This window comes from Barbus barbus (assembly GCF_936440315.1).
Source record: "Barbus barbus genome assembly, chromosome: 48".
Taxonomy (NCBI): domain Eukaryota; kingdom Metazoa; phylum Chordata; class Actinopteri; order Cypriniformes; family Cyprinidae; genus Barbus; species Barbus barbus.
This window is the reverse complement of record NC_136726.1, coordinates 18,464,569-18,482,946: the sequence shown is the minus strand read 5'-3', so window position 1 is coordinate 18,482,946 and position 18,378 is coordinate 18,464,569. Positions and strand designations below refer to the sequence as shown.

Sequence of the window (18,378 nt, the reverse complement as noted above, 5' to 3'; positions counted from 1 at the left end):
ATGATTTTATTCTTAAAACGATCGACTGCACAATGAGTAGTGTCGCTTCTTTTGTAAAAATCCCTGCACGAGATTCAGATGTATTACTAAAATGCCAATTGTTGTTTCATTTTGTTTTCTCAGCAAAAATCTCTTCCTCGCCACAAATGTGCATCCTGCAAAATAGCTGTTCACACTGTATGCATGGATCAGCTGGAGAAGGTTAGATGATTGTTTTAAAGGTGAAATATGTGCAATGTTTTGGACTTTTTATCTCAACAAATGAAATTTATTGTTTCCCATAGATTAACTTCAGATGTAAGCCATCATTTAAAGATCCAGGGATGAGAAATGTCAGAGAGGTTAGACTTTTTTTTCCCTTAAAATGAGCTTTATCATTTAGTTTTGTTAAACAACTGAGCTTGTTTGTTTTTCAGACTCCAAACATGAGACATCACTGGGTCCATAGGAGACGGCAAGATGGAAAATGCCGGCAATGTGGAAAGGTCCGTTCAAGACTCATAAAATATGAAACGTGTAATCATCCAGAAAGTATTTATGGCCTAATTTCACTCTTTTCTCAGGGTTTCCAGCAGAAATTCTCTTTCCACAGTAAAGATATTGTGGCCATCAGCTGCTCTTGGTGCAAGCAAGCAGTAAGTGATGAACATCTGATAAAATCAGTTTTTTAAAATGGTTGCAAGTTTGGTGTCAGAAAGATGAAAAAAAAAAAAAGAAATTAATGCTTTAATTTAAAGGGTTAGTTCACCCCAAAATTAAAATTTTGTCATTAATTACTCACCCTCATGTTGTTCCAAACACATCTTCGGAACACAAATTAAGATCTTTTCGATGGAATTTGAGAGCTCTCTGACCCTCTATAGACAGCAACACAACTGTAATGTTCCTAGACCCAGAAACGTAGTAAGGACATTGTTAAAACAGTCCAGGTGACATCAGTGGCTCCACTTCAATTTTGCGAAGCTACGTGAATACTTTTTGTGCGCAAAGAATACAAAAATAACGACTTTATTCAATAATTCTTCTCCCCCAAGTTAAAGTCTTCTTCCATTTCGGAGAGCATCACAATGAATACGCATGCTTGCCCTAAGCGTAAACAGCTCTGATTATGCCGCTTACGTTCATTGCTATCTCAGGAATAAATTTAATTTTAATATATATTTAAATAAAAAAAAAGTTACTTTAAAATGTAATAGAATTTCACACCCTTACTGTAATCTCACTACCCAAAACTTTTGAGTGGTAGTGCATAAAATGTTGACACATTTTAAAGTATGATAAAATATCAGTCAATGCACTTCTATGTGTCTTACAGTATCACAACAAGGTGACCTGCTTCATGCTGCAGAAAATCGATGAGACGTGTTCCCTCGGAGCTCACGCAGCTGTGATCATCCCTCCAACCTGGATCATCAGAGTCCGCAGACAGCAGGTACCATCTGACCTGAACAAAACGGGGTTTATACAAAATATTACTGTTATATTTACTGTATTTTTGAACAAATTGACATTCAAAACACTTACCAACTTAAAACCTTTGAATGTTATATTTGTATATCTTCCAAATGCATTTCTAAAATACTAATAGTGATGTAATTTTATGATGCAGTGTTTTATGGTGAAAGGAGGTCACCTGCATTGATGAGCTCAAATGTAAACACTAAAATGAGTATGTCTATAAACTGTCCCTATTATACAGGCATCATTGAAGAGCAGTAAAAGAAAGAAGAAAACATCTCTGAAGGCCAAACCCTGCAAGAAAGCCACAGAGGTAGCAAACACCTCTGAACCTTTGAATTTTGGTGAATAAAAGTGATATGCTTTTATATATGACAAGATTTCAATATTGCAGGATGGCAAATGGAAGCACTTTTTTGTGCGACCGATTCCTTCTCAGCTCATGAAGCCTCTGCTGGTGTTTGTCAATCCGAAGAGTGGCGGAAACCAGGTCAGAAGTGACACTCAAAGTTCCTAGTCCATAGAAACGTTACTTTACAGCCACATAATAGCACTTCTTCTTCTTTTCTATAAAGGGAGCGAAAATCATCCGCTCTTTCATGTGGTACCTGAACCCCCGGCAAGTGTTCGACCTCACTCAGGGAGGTCCGAGAGAGGGGTAAGAGGTGATAGATCATACTTTCTGTCTTTCTTCACTTTGAGCGTGTTCTCTTACACTTTCTCTTCCTCTTTTTAAGGTTAGAAATGTACAGCAAAGTGCCCAACCTGCGTATCCTCGTTTGTGGTGGTGATGGAACGGTTAGTCAAATATCTTTACTCTTATCTAGATAAAACCGGATGGTGGGTAATATCGTTTCTGGTCATACTGTTTCAGTATGTGCACAGTATGCAAATTTTCCAATGGTGCAATGTGCTCGACATGCTCGACAGGTACTTGAAACTGATTCAAGTCAAAGTACAATTTAAATGTATTAGGCATCACACCACTACTAAAATAACACTGACTGATCCGAGCCAGTCTCTCAGATATTGCTCTTAGATATTGAATGTAAATGAGTTTCATCAAAATGACGCTCGGTCAGGAAGTTCATGGGGTCCATCACGTGATTTATATGCTCTGTTTGAACAGGTTGGCTGGATTCTCTCAGTGCTGGATGAGCTCCAGTTGAACCCTCAACCCGCCGTGGCTGTGCTTCCCCTCGGGACAGGAAATGACCTGGCCAGGACTCTCAACTGGGGCGGGGTACGAACCAGAATACTCTTTGTTGTAATGTTCTAATAAGCCATAGTACATTTCATTGGACAATCAAATATGTGATCCTGGACCATAAGGGTCAATTTTTTAAATTGAGTTTAATAAGCTTTCCACTGATGTATGGTTTGTTAGGATAGGACAATATTTAGCCGAGATACAACTATTTGAAAATCTGGAATCTGAGGGTGCAAAAAAAATCTAAATATCGTGAAAATCACCTATAAAGTTGTCTAAATTAAGTTCTTAGCAATGCATATTACTAATCAAAAATTAAGTTTTGATATATTTACAGTAGGAAATTTACAAAATATCTTCATGGAACATGATCTTTACTTAATATCCTAATGATTTTTGGCATCAAAAGAAAAGGCGATAATTTTGACCCATACAATGTATTTTTGGGTATTGCTAATATACCCCAGCAACTTAAGACGACTTAAGGTTTTGTGGTCCAGGGTCACATATAAGATGACATTTTAGCTTCAGCTCCTGTATTTTAATATAACCACGTTTTGTTTTGCAGCATGAGGTTTGTGGTTTAAACACAATTTTTACTGCTGACACTGCTGTCCCCACTATTTGTTAAGAATTACAAGCTTTTTATAATTTTTTTTTAAATGTGTGTACTTGTTGACTTTCAGGGCTACACAGATGAACCGGTGTCCAAGATCTTGTCCCATGTAGAAGACGGCAACATCGTCCAGCTGGACCGATGGAACCTGAGCGTGGAACCCAATTTAGAGGCCAGCGAGGAGGAGAGGGACGAACACCAGACCGACAAGGTCAGCTGACACCAGTAGAGGGTGCTGGACTTCAGCAGAAGAACACCATCCTTCTAGCTTCACAACAAGTCAAACATGAATGAGGGTGTAAAGAGATTTTATAAACTGTTTTGTGTTGAAATTAATGGTAAGAGGGAGCTAATGACTTCATGTCTATTTCAGCTTCCCATTGACGTCTTCAACAATTACTTCAGCCTCGGATTTGATGCACACGTGACCTTGGAGTTTCACGAATCCCGAGGTGTGTAATTTGAATTTGGTTTAAGAAGTGAAGGTTTGCATACTGTATATAAAATCTGCGGTTTGTGAAAGGATTCAAATGTCTAAGATGTTGTTTTGTTTCCTCAGAGGCTAAACCAGAACGGTTCAATAGTCGACTTCGCAATAAGATGTTTTATGCAGGGGTGAGTGTCATGTAGATATTTTAGTTTATTCTTTTTGTAATGTGCAACATATTTGCTCAAATACATGTGCTCCTCTGCAGACAGCCTTCTCAGACTTTTTGATGGGCAGCTCCAAAGATCTGTCCAAACACATCAGGGTTGTGGTAGGTTGAGTTGTATATATACACACTTTTTATATAATATGACCCAAAGTAATAGAAACTGGAAATATAATTAAAATATTTTTGTTTTATTTATATATAAAAGTTAATAAAAAAATACTTAAAATTATGCTTGTGTACTGTAAATATATGTTAATGAATAATAATTATTATCTTAATAATGCATTTGTAATTTATCAGAAACACAACAAGCTTTAGAGTTTTACATTTCAGAAAAGCAGAATAATAGAATTGTATATAATGTGTTTGTGTGTGTGTGTATATGTTTTATATATATATATATGTATATATATAACTTAAACACATAGTCATTACTATTGATTACTTTCATAAAAATAAAAACAAAATTATAAAAATAGCATTTAACCAAATTAAGTGCTTATGATCACAGTTAATAAATATGCATATATACAAACACTTTTACATAATGGCACAAGTACTTACAGTGTTTCCTGTTATGCCTTTTCTTATTTCCTGTGCAGTGTGATGGTACTGATCTAACTAGTAAAGTGCAGGATATGAAACTGCAGTGCCTCCTGTTCCTCAACATCCCCAGGTAAACTGACCTGAAACAGAACTTAAAATAAATGTATTGTATAACTACCATATAAAAGAACCTATGTACATTCTTGTATTAATTTGAGTGCTATTTGATATAGATCCTCTTTATTTTGGCATAACGAAATTTAATTTGAGAAAAAATGAGACTTCACTCTAGTTGCCAGTCAGACCATTTCATCCATGTGACTTCAAATTTCATGTCATCAAACCATGACCGGAAACTTGGACTGAAAACGTCATTATAAAAAGAGATTCGCTGTTCCAAATTATGTTTATTCCAGGATAAAATATAATCTAGATGCAAGAAACCAGTCTAGAGTTCATTAAAATGAGATTATCCTGACTGAGCTGGGCATTATGTTCTGTAGATATTGTGCTGGTACGATGCCATGGGGGAACCCAAGTGAGCACAATGACTTTGGGCCACAGAAACATGACGACGGGCTCATTGAGGTTATTGGCTTCACCATGACCTCTCTGGTGAGATTTGGCTTTGGTTCCTTAATGGATTTGTTCTACATTTACCCTTGAATCCATCCAAATGTTGCTGCTCTCTTTCTATAGGCGACGCTGCAGGTTGGAGGACATGGTGAGAGGCTTCATCAGTGTCAGGAGGTGACCCTGACAACCTTTAAGCCCATTCCTGTGCAGGTGGATGGAGAACCCTGTAGACTGGCTCCATCCGTCATACACATCACCCTCAGGAACCAGGCCAACATGCTGCAGAAGACCAAGAGAAGAATCTCTCTACCACAACTATATGAGTCAGTATCTATCTATGCATCTGTCTGTCTGTCTGTCTAAATTGCATTCAATTCTAGAGGAAATCTGACAGTTTTTTCTCCTTATGAATGTAGTCAGCAGCCCATCACAGAGAAAGTGCAGATCCAGGTGAACCGTATCAGCATGCGTGATTACGAAGCTCTTCATTATGATAAGGAGCAGCTCAGGGAGGCCTGTGAGTATCTCTTCTCCTCATCCTTTCTCTTTTTCACAGCTCTGAGACCATACTCATGCACTCCTGGAAAAGCTTCTGCTTTTCAAATACGACTTAATTTAAACCAATCCTAACCTGTGTTTCCTCTTTTCTTTCACCTTCTCAGCGATTCCTATGGGGATAATAACAGTTCCCGGGAACAGTGATTTGGAGACGTGTCGGCTGCATATCGAGAAGCTACATGAGGTGCTTTTCAGCTTGTTGAATCCTGTTAGAAATGTGCCAACAGGCCAATTTGGCTACAACCTCCTTCCTCATTTGCAAAGGTTAAGGGGAGGATCTGAACTGTCAAAGTCTGGCTTGATGTCATTATGAAATCAGAATTGACTATTTACCTTCTTAATGAATGTTACTTGTCTTATTGTGAACGATTCATCTGTGCATGCTATCCCAAAAAAGTTTGTCTTTGTAATCATTCATCAAAATACAATAACTTGCTCCACCTCTAAAACAACTTTCCTTTCCAGTGACATCATCAAGCCCTTTTATTTTCCAACTCTGCCCATTTGGCATGAAACACCCTTTTTAACAACCCAAACAATTTCTAATAGATAAATTCCTGTCCTACAGATTTGTTTGTTGTTGTTGAAAATATTGTTTTTATCGTATATAAGTCAGATAACTGTAGTAAAATGGGTTGCAATGGTGACTTTAAGTCATTCTTGGCTAAATAACAATACTTCTGTGTTAATGCTACCTTTTTTCAAAATCTATTTCCTGTGGTGACATTAACACGTCTTTGAAACACAAATGATGTATTTTACTTTAAAGAGTCACTTTCCACTATAATTACCACTATTCATGCCAAACTGGTTATAGCCATGTGACAGCCATTGCACGTTGATTTCCTGTTCAATTACAGTCAGAAAAACACATTGTGACTAATTGAACTCACACAGTGAGGCCATTTTGGACAGGAGCCATTTTTCACTTGCACTTTCTCTGTGTATTTTTTCCTCTCTCTCTTAAGGAGGGGGATGGTGAGGATACAGACACACTGCACATGCCAAAGCTTTCACCAAAATGGTGCTTCCTGGATTGTAAGTAGAGCATTTCAAGTTAATTTAGAAAAAAACAGTTAATTATATATACGTAACTTAGGCTTTCTATATGTTGAATCATTTTTGTAAGATTCATTGCTTTTGACATTTCCAAAACTTTCAAGTGTAATGTTTGCAAACCCCATAATCAGATTTTTCCGTTTTTGGATTGTTTACAGCTACTACAGCAGACCGTTTCTACAGAATAGATCGTGGTCAGGTACCTACAAAAGGCAACGTTGATGTTTTACATCTGTGTTGCATGTCACACTGTGCTGTTTTACCCTACAGCATTGCATATCTCTGCAGGAGCATCTAAACTATGTGACGGAGATCTCTCAGGATGAGCTTTTCATCTTGGACCCGGAGCTGGTCACCAAGGAGACGGTGGGCACGTCGCCTGGAATGCCGGGGGCGATGGAAACCGTTGGGGGATGTTCCAAAAGCACAGACGAGTTTGCTTTTCCTGCCTGCTCTGCCGGGCCTTCTCCACTGTGCAGGTAGACTGAAACAAATCACTTCAGATGACAAAATGTGTGGTTAAACTGTATCAACTCATGTTGTTAGGGCTGCAAACAGCCTTTGCACAGCCTCAAGATGCAAGTTTATATCGCTTTTTACTTTGGCAGATTATTTTAACACTGTCATCTAGCAGAGTACGTGCGTAGGCAGGTTTAGTTTCGCCTTTGGGCATGAAATTTCTGAGAATATCCGCGGCAAAACAGCAAAAGTGCACAAAACCCTCATTAAGGAACTAAAAAAATGTCTTAATTATTAATTTCTTGTTAATTTTGCCAAAACAGATGTCGGTTTAGCATGAATCCATAATAATTATAATTTTCTTTATTATGCACAACTGATGTGAATGCACTTACAAAAAACTACTAGAAAGTACCATGGTAATATTATGATGTTGTTTTTTGGAGGACCATGGTATTACCATCTCATACAGTACTTTTTTGTAAGTGTAGGAAGTCACAAAAAATAATATTCATTAATAGACTATATAGTGTGGTCTAAATGTATGAAACCACTAGAAAAAAAAAACTAGTTTAATAAATTTTTGCATTACAAATGAATAATTTTTATATACATACTGTATATAATAATTATTTATTAGAAATAAATTGAATATTAATACAACAAACTATTATAAATATACATTTATAAATAAAAATAATTATAATAAGCATCTTAAATTATTTAAATATATTTAAATATATTAAAATCTATTTTATACTATGTATTTTATGTATTAAATATATTAGCATAATAATTTAAGTACAAATTTGAACTGCCGTTATATATGTATCTATTTTTGTTACTATTAATACAATAAACTATTATAAATATATCAATTAATAATTATGATAAATTAATATTTAAATTAAATATTAAAATATATTTTATTATATCTAATTTATATTATGTATTTTATATGGACAATATTATTATAAAAATAGCAACTACAATTATTTATGAAAAAATGTTCCTCTTAATACACTAGACTATTATTAAATCATTTAATTATTAAAACATTTTATTATATCTATTTTAGAATATATATATATATATATATATATATATATATATATATATATATATACGTAAATATATTTTATATTATATTTATTTTATATTATGTATTTTATATGTACAATATTACTATAATATTACATTATTAATACATATATACATATAAATAATACTATAGAAATAATACAAACATCTAAATTATATTAGTATAACAATTTAAGTAAAAAAAACAACTGATATGAATTTCAGAATGTCCCAAATACATACATATCTAGAGAATCTTGTGTGTGTGCAGTAAATACGTAACACTAGCTGAACTGAATGCGTTGCTTCCTGTTTGAAAAAAACCCCCACATTTGCTCTTCAGCTCTAGTCTATTCCCTCAGGGGAAGTCTATTTGTCTGTGTATCTGCATGCACATCTGATGGCGAGACAGATAGAGTGAGAGACAGTGGCATTTTTGTGCCAAAGTCTACTGTGAGCGAGCACAGATCTGCGTGGTACTCAAATGTGAGTCCATCCAGGACAGGACAGTCCCTCATAAAGGCCCCTGCTATTAAAAACTCATTTATCTGTGTTTACATTCACCCTCCCCCTTCCTGACGCACAGCAGATCTCTGAAAAAACACATCCCATCTGTCAGACCTCATTGTAGCGGTTGTTCTGTTACAGTAAATTATACACATCTCACAAACAATGACTTTCCCGCCCCCCACAGCATGTAAACACATCGTCCTCTCTGTTGTCTGTCCATCCCATCATGCTCTCGCAGGGTTCACCAGACGCATGCTGAAGGCCAAACGGAAAGCACAAGCACAGATAACGACACACACAAGCAAACTAGCGATCCAGAGACTCCCACAAAGCCAGGCTTGAGCAGGTACATCTCAAACTGAGCGCTTTGTGGTCTAATTCAGACCTTCACATTCAAAGCTTTGATTGTTTCCATGACAACACGATTGTGCCTTTTTATAGCAAACATCATTACTAAGCTAACAAAGTTATCCATCCCATGATGCTTAATTAGGGCTCTGTAATGCCCATCTGCAACAAAAGTACACTACAATGGCACAATAATACCATGGTACTTTGAAATATACCACTGCACCATGTCATTTTTTTGTTAGTGAGAGGGGCAGAAGATATCCACTTTCAAATGAATATCTTACATAAGCTTGTCTTTGCCCAATGTCTTTCATCTTGAAGGAGGGGAGCAAAAATTATGAATTTGAATCGTTCAAACATACTTGATGAGGACTCCGTGAATGTGCCAAGGTACATGCAATATTTAATCATCGCTGGTGAGACACACAGATGTAGTTGGTTTTGATTATGGATAGTGGTATTAATATTCCATTTGAATTTCACAGGTTAGATTCGGGCTGGAATGACAGTGATCAAGGTACACACATTTTATATTTATTGTATTTATATATATATATATATATATATTGTGTGTGTATGTGTGTATATATATATATATATATATGTATGTATATGTATATACTGTGTGTGTATATATTATACACACACACACACATACATACAGTATATGTATATATATATATATATATAGGTTATTGTATTATATATATATATATATATATATATATATATAAACTATTTTTTTATTATTATTATAAAAATACAACTAAAATATATTACAAAATATACCAATTTAGTACAATAAAAGTGCTCATATTTTGCCATTTCGTTTAGATATATATAGGATATATAATTGCATTAATTTATTTATTAGAAAAATATTAATAAAGTATTATATACAATTATTATTAGTATTTTATAAAATATATTATCACATATTCATGCATTTTCTATAATTTCCTAGTCACTTGGTACAGTAAAAAACGCTTATATTTTTTTCAATGTCTTTCAGAATCGATCAGTTTGATCTTTGATGCCGTGAAGTCTGGCAACCTCGACAAGGTATTCATAAAATAACCTATTCCAGCAATATCATACATTAGTGCTCTGCATTCCCAGACCTCATGGACCTCTTCTCTGGTCGTTCATGTTCTCAGCTGATTCAGATGCATGAAGGTGGGGCCAACCTGTTGGTCCAGGACCGTTTAGGCTCCACCCTCCTCCATCATGCAGTCGTTTTGGGCAGTAAAGAGATTGTGAAGTACATCATTGATAATTGTGAGTCGGTTGAGCTTAATCTTTGGACTTTTGACTTCTGACTTGCATCTCATTTCTAATTATCTTTCTCTGTTTTTGGTAAACAGCTCCTGCTTGCATCCTTGATGTGACCGAGAAATCAACGTAAGTAGTGCTGGAGCCAGTCCGGCATTCTTTTACTCCATTTAATTTGTGGTGAAAGGGATAAAGGAGTTAGTTTTGATTGACATTCATGGTTAGGAGGATCTCTGTGTTTTTTATTCAGAGGGGAGATGGCGCTGCATAAGGCAGCTGCGTTGTGCCAGAGAACAATCTGCCATTACCTGGTGGAAGCCGGAGCGTCCCTCATGAAGACAGATCTACGGGTGAGAACATTCACATGGACCTTATACCTGTACTTTATTTCTTAACATTTCCTTGGATGATGTTTAAACACCAATAGTCATGATATGTTTTTTTTTTTATGTTTTGGCTAAAAAGTATCACCGCCCCCTTGCATATAAGTGTTTTGAAACAGTATCCATATAAATCGTCATTTTTTTTTAGACACAGCGTTATGAAATTGTTTACTTACTGTTTGCGATGCAGTTGCATTCAGATCCAAAATAGTTTCCCAATTATCAGTGCTGTTTCCTCTACAACAAAAGTTTCTCTAACTCTCCATCTACACTGTGCCTCGTTCACAAAACAATCTGCAGTCAAATGCTCCGAATAAACATAATCCTCCGACGTGATCCGGGATATCATTAAAATAAATCATATACTTGGATCTTTTGAAATGGCTACAGATGGAAACGAGCTGGACTTTGTTAAACATGTATTATTATTTTATTAATATATTACTAATACATGTGTTTAAGTAATTTTTATTTATACCACCAAGCATATGTTACAATAAAAGGTGGCAAAAACAAGAAAAAAAAGGATGAATTAAGACAAATGTCTTTTCTTTTATCTATGATTGTAAAAAAATCATTTTGTAATAGTAAATATTATGTTTATTTATAGCATACTTATGTGTATAAATAACAGGTGGCAAAACTAAGAAAAAAATATTGCATTAAATAAATGTCTTTTAATATTATATTCCTGTACTATTTGTTTTATTTGTCTATAATTGCAAATAGCATTCTGTATTATATTATACTATAGATTTTATTTATTTATTCCAGCAAGCATCAGTATATCTAAAAGGTAGCAAAAAATAAATTAATTAAAATAAAATCGAATTAATTACAAAATATCTTGCTGTCATTCTGCAGGGTGAAACTCCAAAGTTGCACGCAGAAAGAGCTGGAGACATGGAGTTGGCCGCATACTTAGAAAACCGACAACACCACCAGATGATCCAGAGGGAGGACCATGAGACGGCTGTGTGACCGGCCTCCGGAACCATCCTTTCCATCTGCCACCAAACCACAGAGTCTTATCGGCTCTCTCCCATGGCCGGTTTATCCGGTACCTCCACACATTAGCGATTCTATGAGGCAGCATGTGTGCGGAAATTAGTTTGTTGCTCTCTGTATTGATTGTAATGCCAAAAAGACAGTGTTTGTGTCATATTTCAGAATGCATGAGTTCGCTATGCCACGTCCAGCTTTCAGGGCTGCGCAAAACCGCACCGCTCTGCTCCTTAGGACCCAATGTGCAAAATTTTAGGAATTTCATGGCTGAAATACCATGTATGAAAGTGGCTTTTACTAAACTACTATATAAAAAAAACAGACAAACCTCATGAGCGATTAACAGGAGAGGCTTTTGCTGCTTCTGATTACATAATATTAATGTTTGAATAGCATATCTAAACGTTTTACAGATTTTATGTGACCGTAGTCCACTGGAAACTTCCTTTAGCTTGGCTTCCACTTCACGTGTTTGTTCTGATTTGAGATAGACGTTGTTTTCATAGCCTCCTGCGTTTAAGAATGCTTCCTCAGCTGTTGCTTACGGCCAGTTTCTCTCTTTGTGGTAAATGCTTGAATTTCGTAAAAACATTCCATTAATTACTACCTTAGATAGCATTAAATCAATTCTCTTTTCACAATATATTATAAACTGTAATCATTTCTTAGTCAATAGATTTGCCTTTGGTTATTTTATGACCATAAATGTTCGCCTAAATGAATGAAGTTTCCTTCAGGAATGGGATCGTGTCTCTTAGCATAGATCGCTTGCACTGACTGCTATACTTTTAAATGAATATTTTATCTCACCAGTGTGATTTTAGGTTCTTTACAGAAGTCATGCAGCAACGTGAACTTGTTGGTTTTGGTTTCCGGCCAAATTGAGCATGTTAGGTACACTGAAAATTCTTCTGTTAGAGTTTTTAGATAATAAATCACATTTTCAGTGACAAATGGCTGGGTAACAGAGTTACCCATATATTTACATATATTTATATTATCATCTGCGGTTTAAATTCTTGTATATTCAACCAGGTCACTTTAGGTATGTGTACAATTGACTAAATGCTTGAATAATAAAAGAGACCGGAAAGCTGGTCTTTTTACAAAGCAGCCATTTGACAACGCCGTGTTGTCAGCATTGCCATAGTGTGTTTGTGGTGAGATGTCATTATGATAGAATATGTATTTTGTCAGTGCTTTGTATGAGTTGCTATGCAATTCCAAATAGATGATACATGTATATAATCCGTCAAACATTTTAAAAATGTGTGAACAATCTGTTCTGATATAAAGGTCTTTCATTTGTATGTGACATGAACTTAGATAATGCTTTATTTATAAGAGTAGATAAGAATTTTGTTTAGAGGAAAAGTCATATATTTGTTCTTGGGGTTGGATTGTTACTCTCTACTTGGGGAAAAAAGAAATAAAGACTTTAAAAAACAAGTTTTTGTTATTGGAATATCTACTGAGTGTACTTTGATTTAATTGACTGAGATTATTGATATATTAAGTGCGAACGCATATGTCATTATTATTATCAATCTCTTATTGCACAGCGATGGCGTCTTTTCAGGTCTTGGAGCGCCGGGTGGTAAACTGTGTATAATGTTGAACTCTGCCTCTCCCTAGGAGGTCTTTATGTCTGAATGAGTTACCGGCAATGATGGATGTGACGACATTTGTGACTCATTTATCATTTCGGAGATAAGCTTATTGTTTTCTCTCTCCTGCTCTAGCTCCATTTCTGGAGAATAGGGAAAGGACGTAAATGTATTTTTAAATCAGTTTAACCTCAACTTATTTAAAATTTGGTAGATAGTATGTTAAGTCAAAGAAACATTTCACGCAAACTCATCTGAACAGAGAATCATTGGTGAAATCATAAAATGTAATATGCAGATAGACTGGATTATTTATATAGAATATTTCCAACACAATAGTAATTCAAAGCACTTAAAAACACAGGGACAGAGTAAAAAAAAACTAAGAAATTTAAAAACAAATGTAGGAAAAGAAACAAAACAATAGTAATTCAAAATGTTTTAGATATTCTAAAGGGACAGGGTCATTAAAATAAAACATAAAACAGACAAATCAAATCAAATAATCAGCTAACAAAATAAAATAGACTAATTGTACAACAGGAAATAGATTGCAAAAAAAAAAAAAAGGATTATATTAAATAATGTTATTTAATAACATAATATTAAATGTTATTTATTCATAACACCAAGAATAAGTAACTGTAGAAATAAAAGGTGACAAATATAAGACAAAAAATTATTAAATAAGAGAAATGTATTTTCCTCATCTTGCTTTATCATAATTTTGTATATTTGTTTTATGCATCTATAATTGATATATATTATAAACACAGTATTTATTTATTTACCAATATGCTTATAAAATGTGTAAAAAAAAATGAGAATTTAAAAAAATCTGGAAAAAAAATTACATTTACATTGTCATTTAGCAGACGCTTTTATCCAAAGCGACTTGCAAATAAGGACAATAAAAAAAAAATACTGAAAAAGAGAAATGTCTTTCCATACTCATAATTTTGTATTATAATTTGTTTTAATTATTTTTTTCATGCATTTATAATTGCAAAATAAAGAATGATTAGCAAAACAATTATTTATTTATTTCCAGCAACCAAGTGTATAAAAAGGTGGCAAAAAATAAGAAATAAATATAAAAGTAAATAAATTAAAAGAAATGTATCAATTAAATAAGAGAAATATCTTTGCATGATCATCATTTTGATTATTTATTCATTTTATGTATCTGTAATTGTAAAAATGTAATTACATTATAGTAGGCCTAGATGTTATTTATTTTTACAAGCAAACATCTGTATAAATATACTGTGCAACAGGAAAGAGAATAGATAGATAGATCACGTGGAGAGAGAGAGAGAGAGAGAGAGAGAGAGAGAGAGAGAGAGAGAGAGAGAGTGTGTAAGTGCACAGCTATGCGACCAGCTCAAACTAGTTCGGAGAAACACAAAGAGCAGCAGAGATCATAGAGAGAGCTGAACACAGACACACGCTCACAGCAATAAGGCAAGTACATCATCATCATCATCATCATAATCATAACCCAACAACTCCTGTTATTATACTGCAGTCGATGTGTTTGAATAATAGCCTACTAGTGAGTGATAATGCAAATATCTGCGATTAACCGGATTTATTTGGATATGCTTACAATCGTTTTAGTGCGACTAGAATTAGAATGCATTTATATTCATAATCATGTTTTGGGCGTGTTTATGATGTGATATATGAAAGGAGGCGGATGGACGCAGCGGGTCATAATAACAAACAAACGCGCTGAACGTCAATAAGCGTTGAACTTTAAAATCTATAAAATCATGCGTTTAATATGAGAATATTTCATGAGTTTAAAACAACAGCGCCAATATTACCTATGTTTAATTGGACGGCGACACTATATAGCTATCCCTAATTAAATTAAACGGCGACACTATCGCTAAGTTGTTTATTATAGTTGATTTTATTGCGGATGTCGCTTTAAATAGTTGCATTCATGCTGTGATAGAGTCGTGGAGTATGTGTTTTGGTGTGCAAGGGCGCTTTAAGCTGTCAAAACGATGTTCTCTGAAGTGCCAAAGAGGACCAGCTGCCAGCAACTGCTGACCCACTTCTCCAAATCAGAACCATCAGGCCTTGCGATTCAATTCCGACGGAACCCAAAGCTCCAGATGCGAGAGAGAGCCTGCGCTTGGGGTGTCATGCAATCGACGGTGAACTTTGTGCTCCTTGAGGAAGTTTTCAAAATGTCCAGTTCTGCATTTATCAAAGGCAGCATCCCACATCCCCTCTTGCATCAACAGAGCGGGTTTTGTCCTCCAATGCAAATAGGCCTACATTCAAAGGAGTTGAGCGGAGGCCCTCCCCTCCTCCTTAAGACACAGCATGGGATCTGTGTTCAGGCCCTTTCACAGAGAGAAGCAAAACGGGCGAGATCCTGCTTTGTCCGGGGCCAGTGAATCAGGCTCCTCTAAGGCCCAGCTGAAGGTCTTTGAGTACTTGGCCTCTCTCCCCGCGGAGGCTGAGGAGGGGAGGGGAGGCGGGGGACCCCTGCCGACTGCTGTTTCTCCTCGCACAAAAACTCAGACCCCGAGGAGCCCTTCACATTTATGAGTGACTGAAGAATGGAGCCGTGCCACGGGCTGCACCGTGAAAGGAGCCCGTTTTAATGGAGGCAGGAAAAGAATGAAAAGGAGAAGTGCTGTGTGCTTTTTTTTTTCCGAGAAAGAGGAAAATATAGAGAGGCTCTTTTATGGAGTCACACAGCAAGCTGCTAGGATGGCGGAGGACATTGTGTATACAGTGTCTTTAATTCAGGTTTTTGGTGTTTCTGAGAGGACCTTTCAAACAGACTAACTCCACTAAACCGCTAACTAACCATTAGTTAACAGAATTAATCAGTTTGAAAAAAAAAATTAAGCTAATTAAACCAGCCTAGACAACAAAGGGACAAAATATAATACATCTATCGGATGTGAACATTTTTGAGTAGCATAAATACAACATAATATGTTGGTGTACGTATATAAAATATTCCATGCATATAGCATATAATATAGAGCAAAAACACAAACAGATGTGATGCTTGGTGGTTGTGATGGATGTTGTCCTCTGCAGTGTTGCTATTAACCAAAACATATCTTTTAAAATTTTTGATAATTGAATTAAAGCGGAAATAAAATAAAATGTAACTATAAGATTGAAAACTTGCACTTAAAAAACATAGCCTAAATGAAAATTAGAAATATTGCCCTAGCAGCTAACTGAAACAAATTAAAATGATTAAAATTAGAATGGAACTAAAAAAGAAAGCTGAACAGAAATATTCTAATTAAAATATTAGTAAATAAAAAAACTAATAAAAATTACAAAAGCACAGGCTATTTCAAAATATTAATAGTACATAAATATTAAAATTATGTACTTTTACATTTGTTTGTGCATCTACATAATTAAACAAATTAATATCAGCTGTATTTTGTTTTCTAGAATGCGGAGTTTATTCTCTATAGCACTTGTGCTGCTGGTGGTGTTGATGATCACCGTGGAAGCCAGTATGAAGAAAAAAGGTTATTTTTTACAAAATGACTTCAGATGATGCAATGCACATTCCTTTGGTGTGATATCATTAATCATCATTCTCTATTTTGCAACAGAAAAGGGCAAAGAGCCCAAAGCAGATGCTGAGTGCAGTGAATGGCAGTATGGGAAATGCGTGCCCAACAACGGCGACTGTGGCACCGGCATTCGGGAGGCGACCTGCAATGAACAGACAAAGAAAACCAAGTGCAAAGTCCCATGCAACTGGAAAAAAGACTTTGGTGGTAAGGAGATTTACTGTTTATGAATACACTGAATGCATGTCTGGATGTGAATCAAATTTAAATACATTTAGACAGGCCATTCAGTCAGGTTTGTTCTTGGTTTTCTAGCTGACTGCAAGTACAAGTTTGGTCGCTGGGCCGAATGTGACACTACTACAGGAACCAGAAGCAGGTCTGGGACATTGAAGAAGGCACTGTTCAACGCTGAATGCCAGACCACCATTAAAGTGTCCAAACCATGCACCCCAAAGACCCCCAAACCCAAGGGAGGCGAGAAGAAGAAAGGAAAAGGGAAGGAAAACTAACTTGAAGACCACCCCAACAACCCCATTGCCCACTCAGTGGTACATTCCTATGTGACACTCCCAAATCCTCCAAAAGGTGAATGCTGAGAGAGAAAAAAAAAAAAGTTTTTATTTCCACTTTCTTTGTTTTGTAATTAGTAAATGTGTCTATGCTGTTGTAATTTGATCTCTGTAGCGAATTTTTAATTGTAATTGACTTTGCATGTATAAAACAGGCCGCAGCAAATCTGTTGTCTAACAAATTGTCTTTACTAAAGAGAAAAACTGGTGAGAGCCTAATTATGCCCCTAAACTAAAGTATTTTTTAAATTACAACAAACCGAATGAAGACAATTTCTGTACGTTATAACATGTAAGCTGAATGCTTAAACGAATGTCGCTCCTGGAAGTAACGGCCTATATAAAGTATCTATGTTTATAAATGTTTATGTTTTTAGATTTGATGGATGTACAATCAAATTTACACCACTAACGGATTACATCTACAGGTTGTGAATAAATGAAAGTGTATTTTCAATAATACTTGCTGGTGCTTTTTTTAAACAAAGTTTCAACATTTATTGTTCAAGACGTACAAACTTGGAAAAATTACTTTAATGATGTCAATATTTGCAATTTTAGTAAATGTTATAAAAAAAATTCCATGATTTACACAAATTTGTTTGGTTTTTACCAATTTGCACAAAGAGTAAAAGTCTTAAACTGTAACAAAAACAACAAAAAAAACTTTCTGATACAAGTCGTAGAACAAATGCGATTACAGCGATATGATTAATAACATAACTCAACCAACATGTTTATTTTTACTGCTCACTTTGGTAAACCACTATCACACTCACAAAAAATAAGATTCAACGTAATGACTTTGCGATAAATTTAATGCATACAATATGAGCTATTAAATACTAAACTTTATTTACACTTTTGGCTCTGGTAAACCAGTATCAT

The 18,378-nt window shown here is 35.3% G+C and overlaps 2 protein-coding genes across 4 annotated transcripts in view; both read left to right on the top strand.

The window, feature by feature from the left end:
* Nucleotides 1-13,179, top strand: part of dgkzb (diacylglycerol kinase, zeta b) — a 28,694-nt gene extending 15,515 nt beyond the window's left edge. The window contains exons 4-33 of one of the 3 annotated variants that reach the window (XM_079412156.1): nucleotides 124-201; nucleotides 285-341; nucleotides 417-485; nucleotides 564-635; nucleotides 1,316-1,432; nucleotides 1,700-1,771; nucleotides 1,853-1,948; nucleotides 2,034-2,116; nucleotides 2,196-2,256; nucleotides 2,588-2,701; nucleotides 3,355-3,495; nucleotides 3,658-3,736; nucleotides 3,844-3,899; nucleotides 3,980-4,042; nucleotides 4,543-4,616; nucleotides 4,990-5,101; nucleotides 5,186-5,385; nucleotides 5,479-5,579; nucleotides 5,725-5,804; nucleotides 6,589-6,658; nucleotides 6,838-6,878; nucleotides 6,968-7,158; nucleotides 8,967-9,074; nucleotides 9,401-9,469; nucleotides 9,565-9,596; nucleotides 10,092-10,141; nucleotides 10,237-10,357; nucleotides 10,444-10,480; nucleotides 10,602-10,701; nucleotides 11,599-13,179. In XM_079412156.1, coding sequence (XP_079268282.1) covers nucleotides 124-201; nucleotides 285-341; nucleotides 417-485; nucleotides 564-635; nucleotides 1,316-1,432; nucleotides 1,700-1,771; nucleotides 1,853-1,948; nucleotides 2,034-2,116; nucleotides 2,196-2,256; nucleotides 2,588-2,701; nucleotides 3,355-3,495; nucleotides 3,658-3,736; nucleotides 3,844-3,899; nucleotides 3,980-4,042; nucleotides 4,543-4,616; nucleotides 4,990-5,101; nucleotides 5,186-5,385; nucleotides 5,479-5,579; nucleotides 5,725-5,804; nucleotides 6,589-6,658; nucleotides 6,838-6,878; nucleotides 6,968-7,158; nucleotides 8,967-9,074; nucleotides 9,401-9,469; nucleotides 9,565-9,596; nucleotides 10,092-10,141; nucleotides 10,237-10,357; nucleotides 10,444-10,480; nucleotides 10,602-10,701; nucleotides 11,599-11,715 — 2,661 coding nt within the window. In that variant the 3' untranslated portion in view covers nucleotides 11,716-13,179. The remainder of the gene's footprint in view (nucleotides 1-123; nucleotides 202-284; nucleotides 342-416; nucleotides 486-563; nucleotides 636-1,315; nucleotides 1,433-1,699; nucleotides 1,772-1,852; nucleotides 1,949-2,033; nucleotides 2,117-2,195; nucleotides 2,257-2,587; nucleotides 2,702-3,354; nucleotides 3,496-3,657; nucleotides 3,737-3,843; nucleotides 3,900-3,979; nucleotides 4,043-4,542; nucleotides 4,617-4,989; nucleotides 5,102-5,185; nucleotides 5,386-5,478; nucleotides 5,580-5,724; nucleotides 5,805-6,588; nucleotides 6,659-6,837; nucleotides 6,879-6,967; nucleotides 7,159-8,966; nucleotides 9,075-9,400; nucleotides 9,470-9,564; nucleotides 9,597-10,091; nucleotides 10,142-10,236; nucleotides 10,358-10,443; nucleotides 10,481-10,601; nucleotides 10,702-11,598) is intronic. The other 2 variants (XM_079412157.1, XM_079412158.1) reach the window with 2 other exon arrangements.
* A 1,454-nt stretch (nucleotides 13,180-14,633) lies between these two features.
* On the top strand, nucleotides 14,634-18,084 carry mdkb (midkine b). Its single transcript, XM_079412451.1, has 4 exons — nucleotides 14,634-14,810; nucleotides 16,791-16,870; nucleotides 16,958-17,125; nucleotides 17,234-18,084. Exons 2-4 carry the CDS (start codon nucleotides 16,792-16,794, stop codon nucleotides 17,428-17,430), a joined length of 444 nt encoding a protein of 147 aa, XP_079268577.1. The 5' UTR covers nucleotides 14,634-14,810; nucleotide 16,791; the 3' UTR covers nucleotides 17,431-18,084.
* Nucleotides 18,085-18,378: the final 294 nt, after the last annotated feature.

Bases quoted from the DNA above. Each gene is read 5' to 3' on its own strand.
- mdkb (XM_079412451.1), top strand. From the start codon at position 16,792: ATGCGGAGTTTATTCTCTATAGCACTTGTGCTGCTGGTGGTGTTGATG. The intron at 16,871-16,957 runs GTTATTTTTTAC...ATTTTGCAACAG, and splicing joins AGCCAGTATGAAGAAAAAAG to AAAAGGGCAAAGAGCCCAAA. The intron at 17,126-17,233 runs GTAAGGAGATTT...TTGGTTTTCTAG, and splicing joins CTGGAAAAAAGACTTTGGTG to CTGACTGCAAGTACAAGTTT.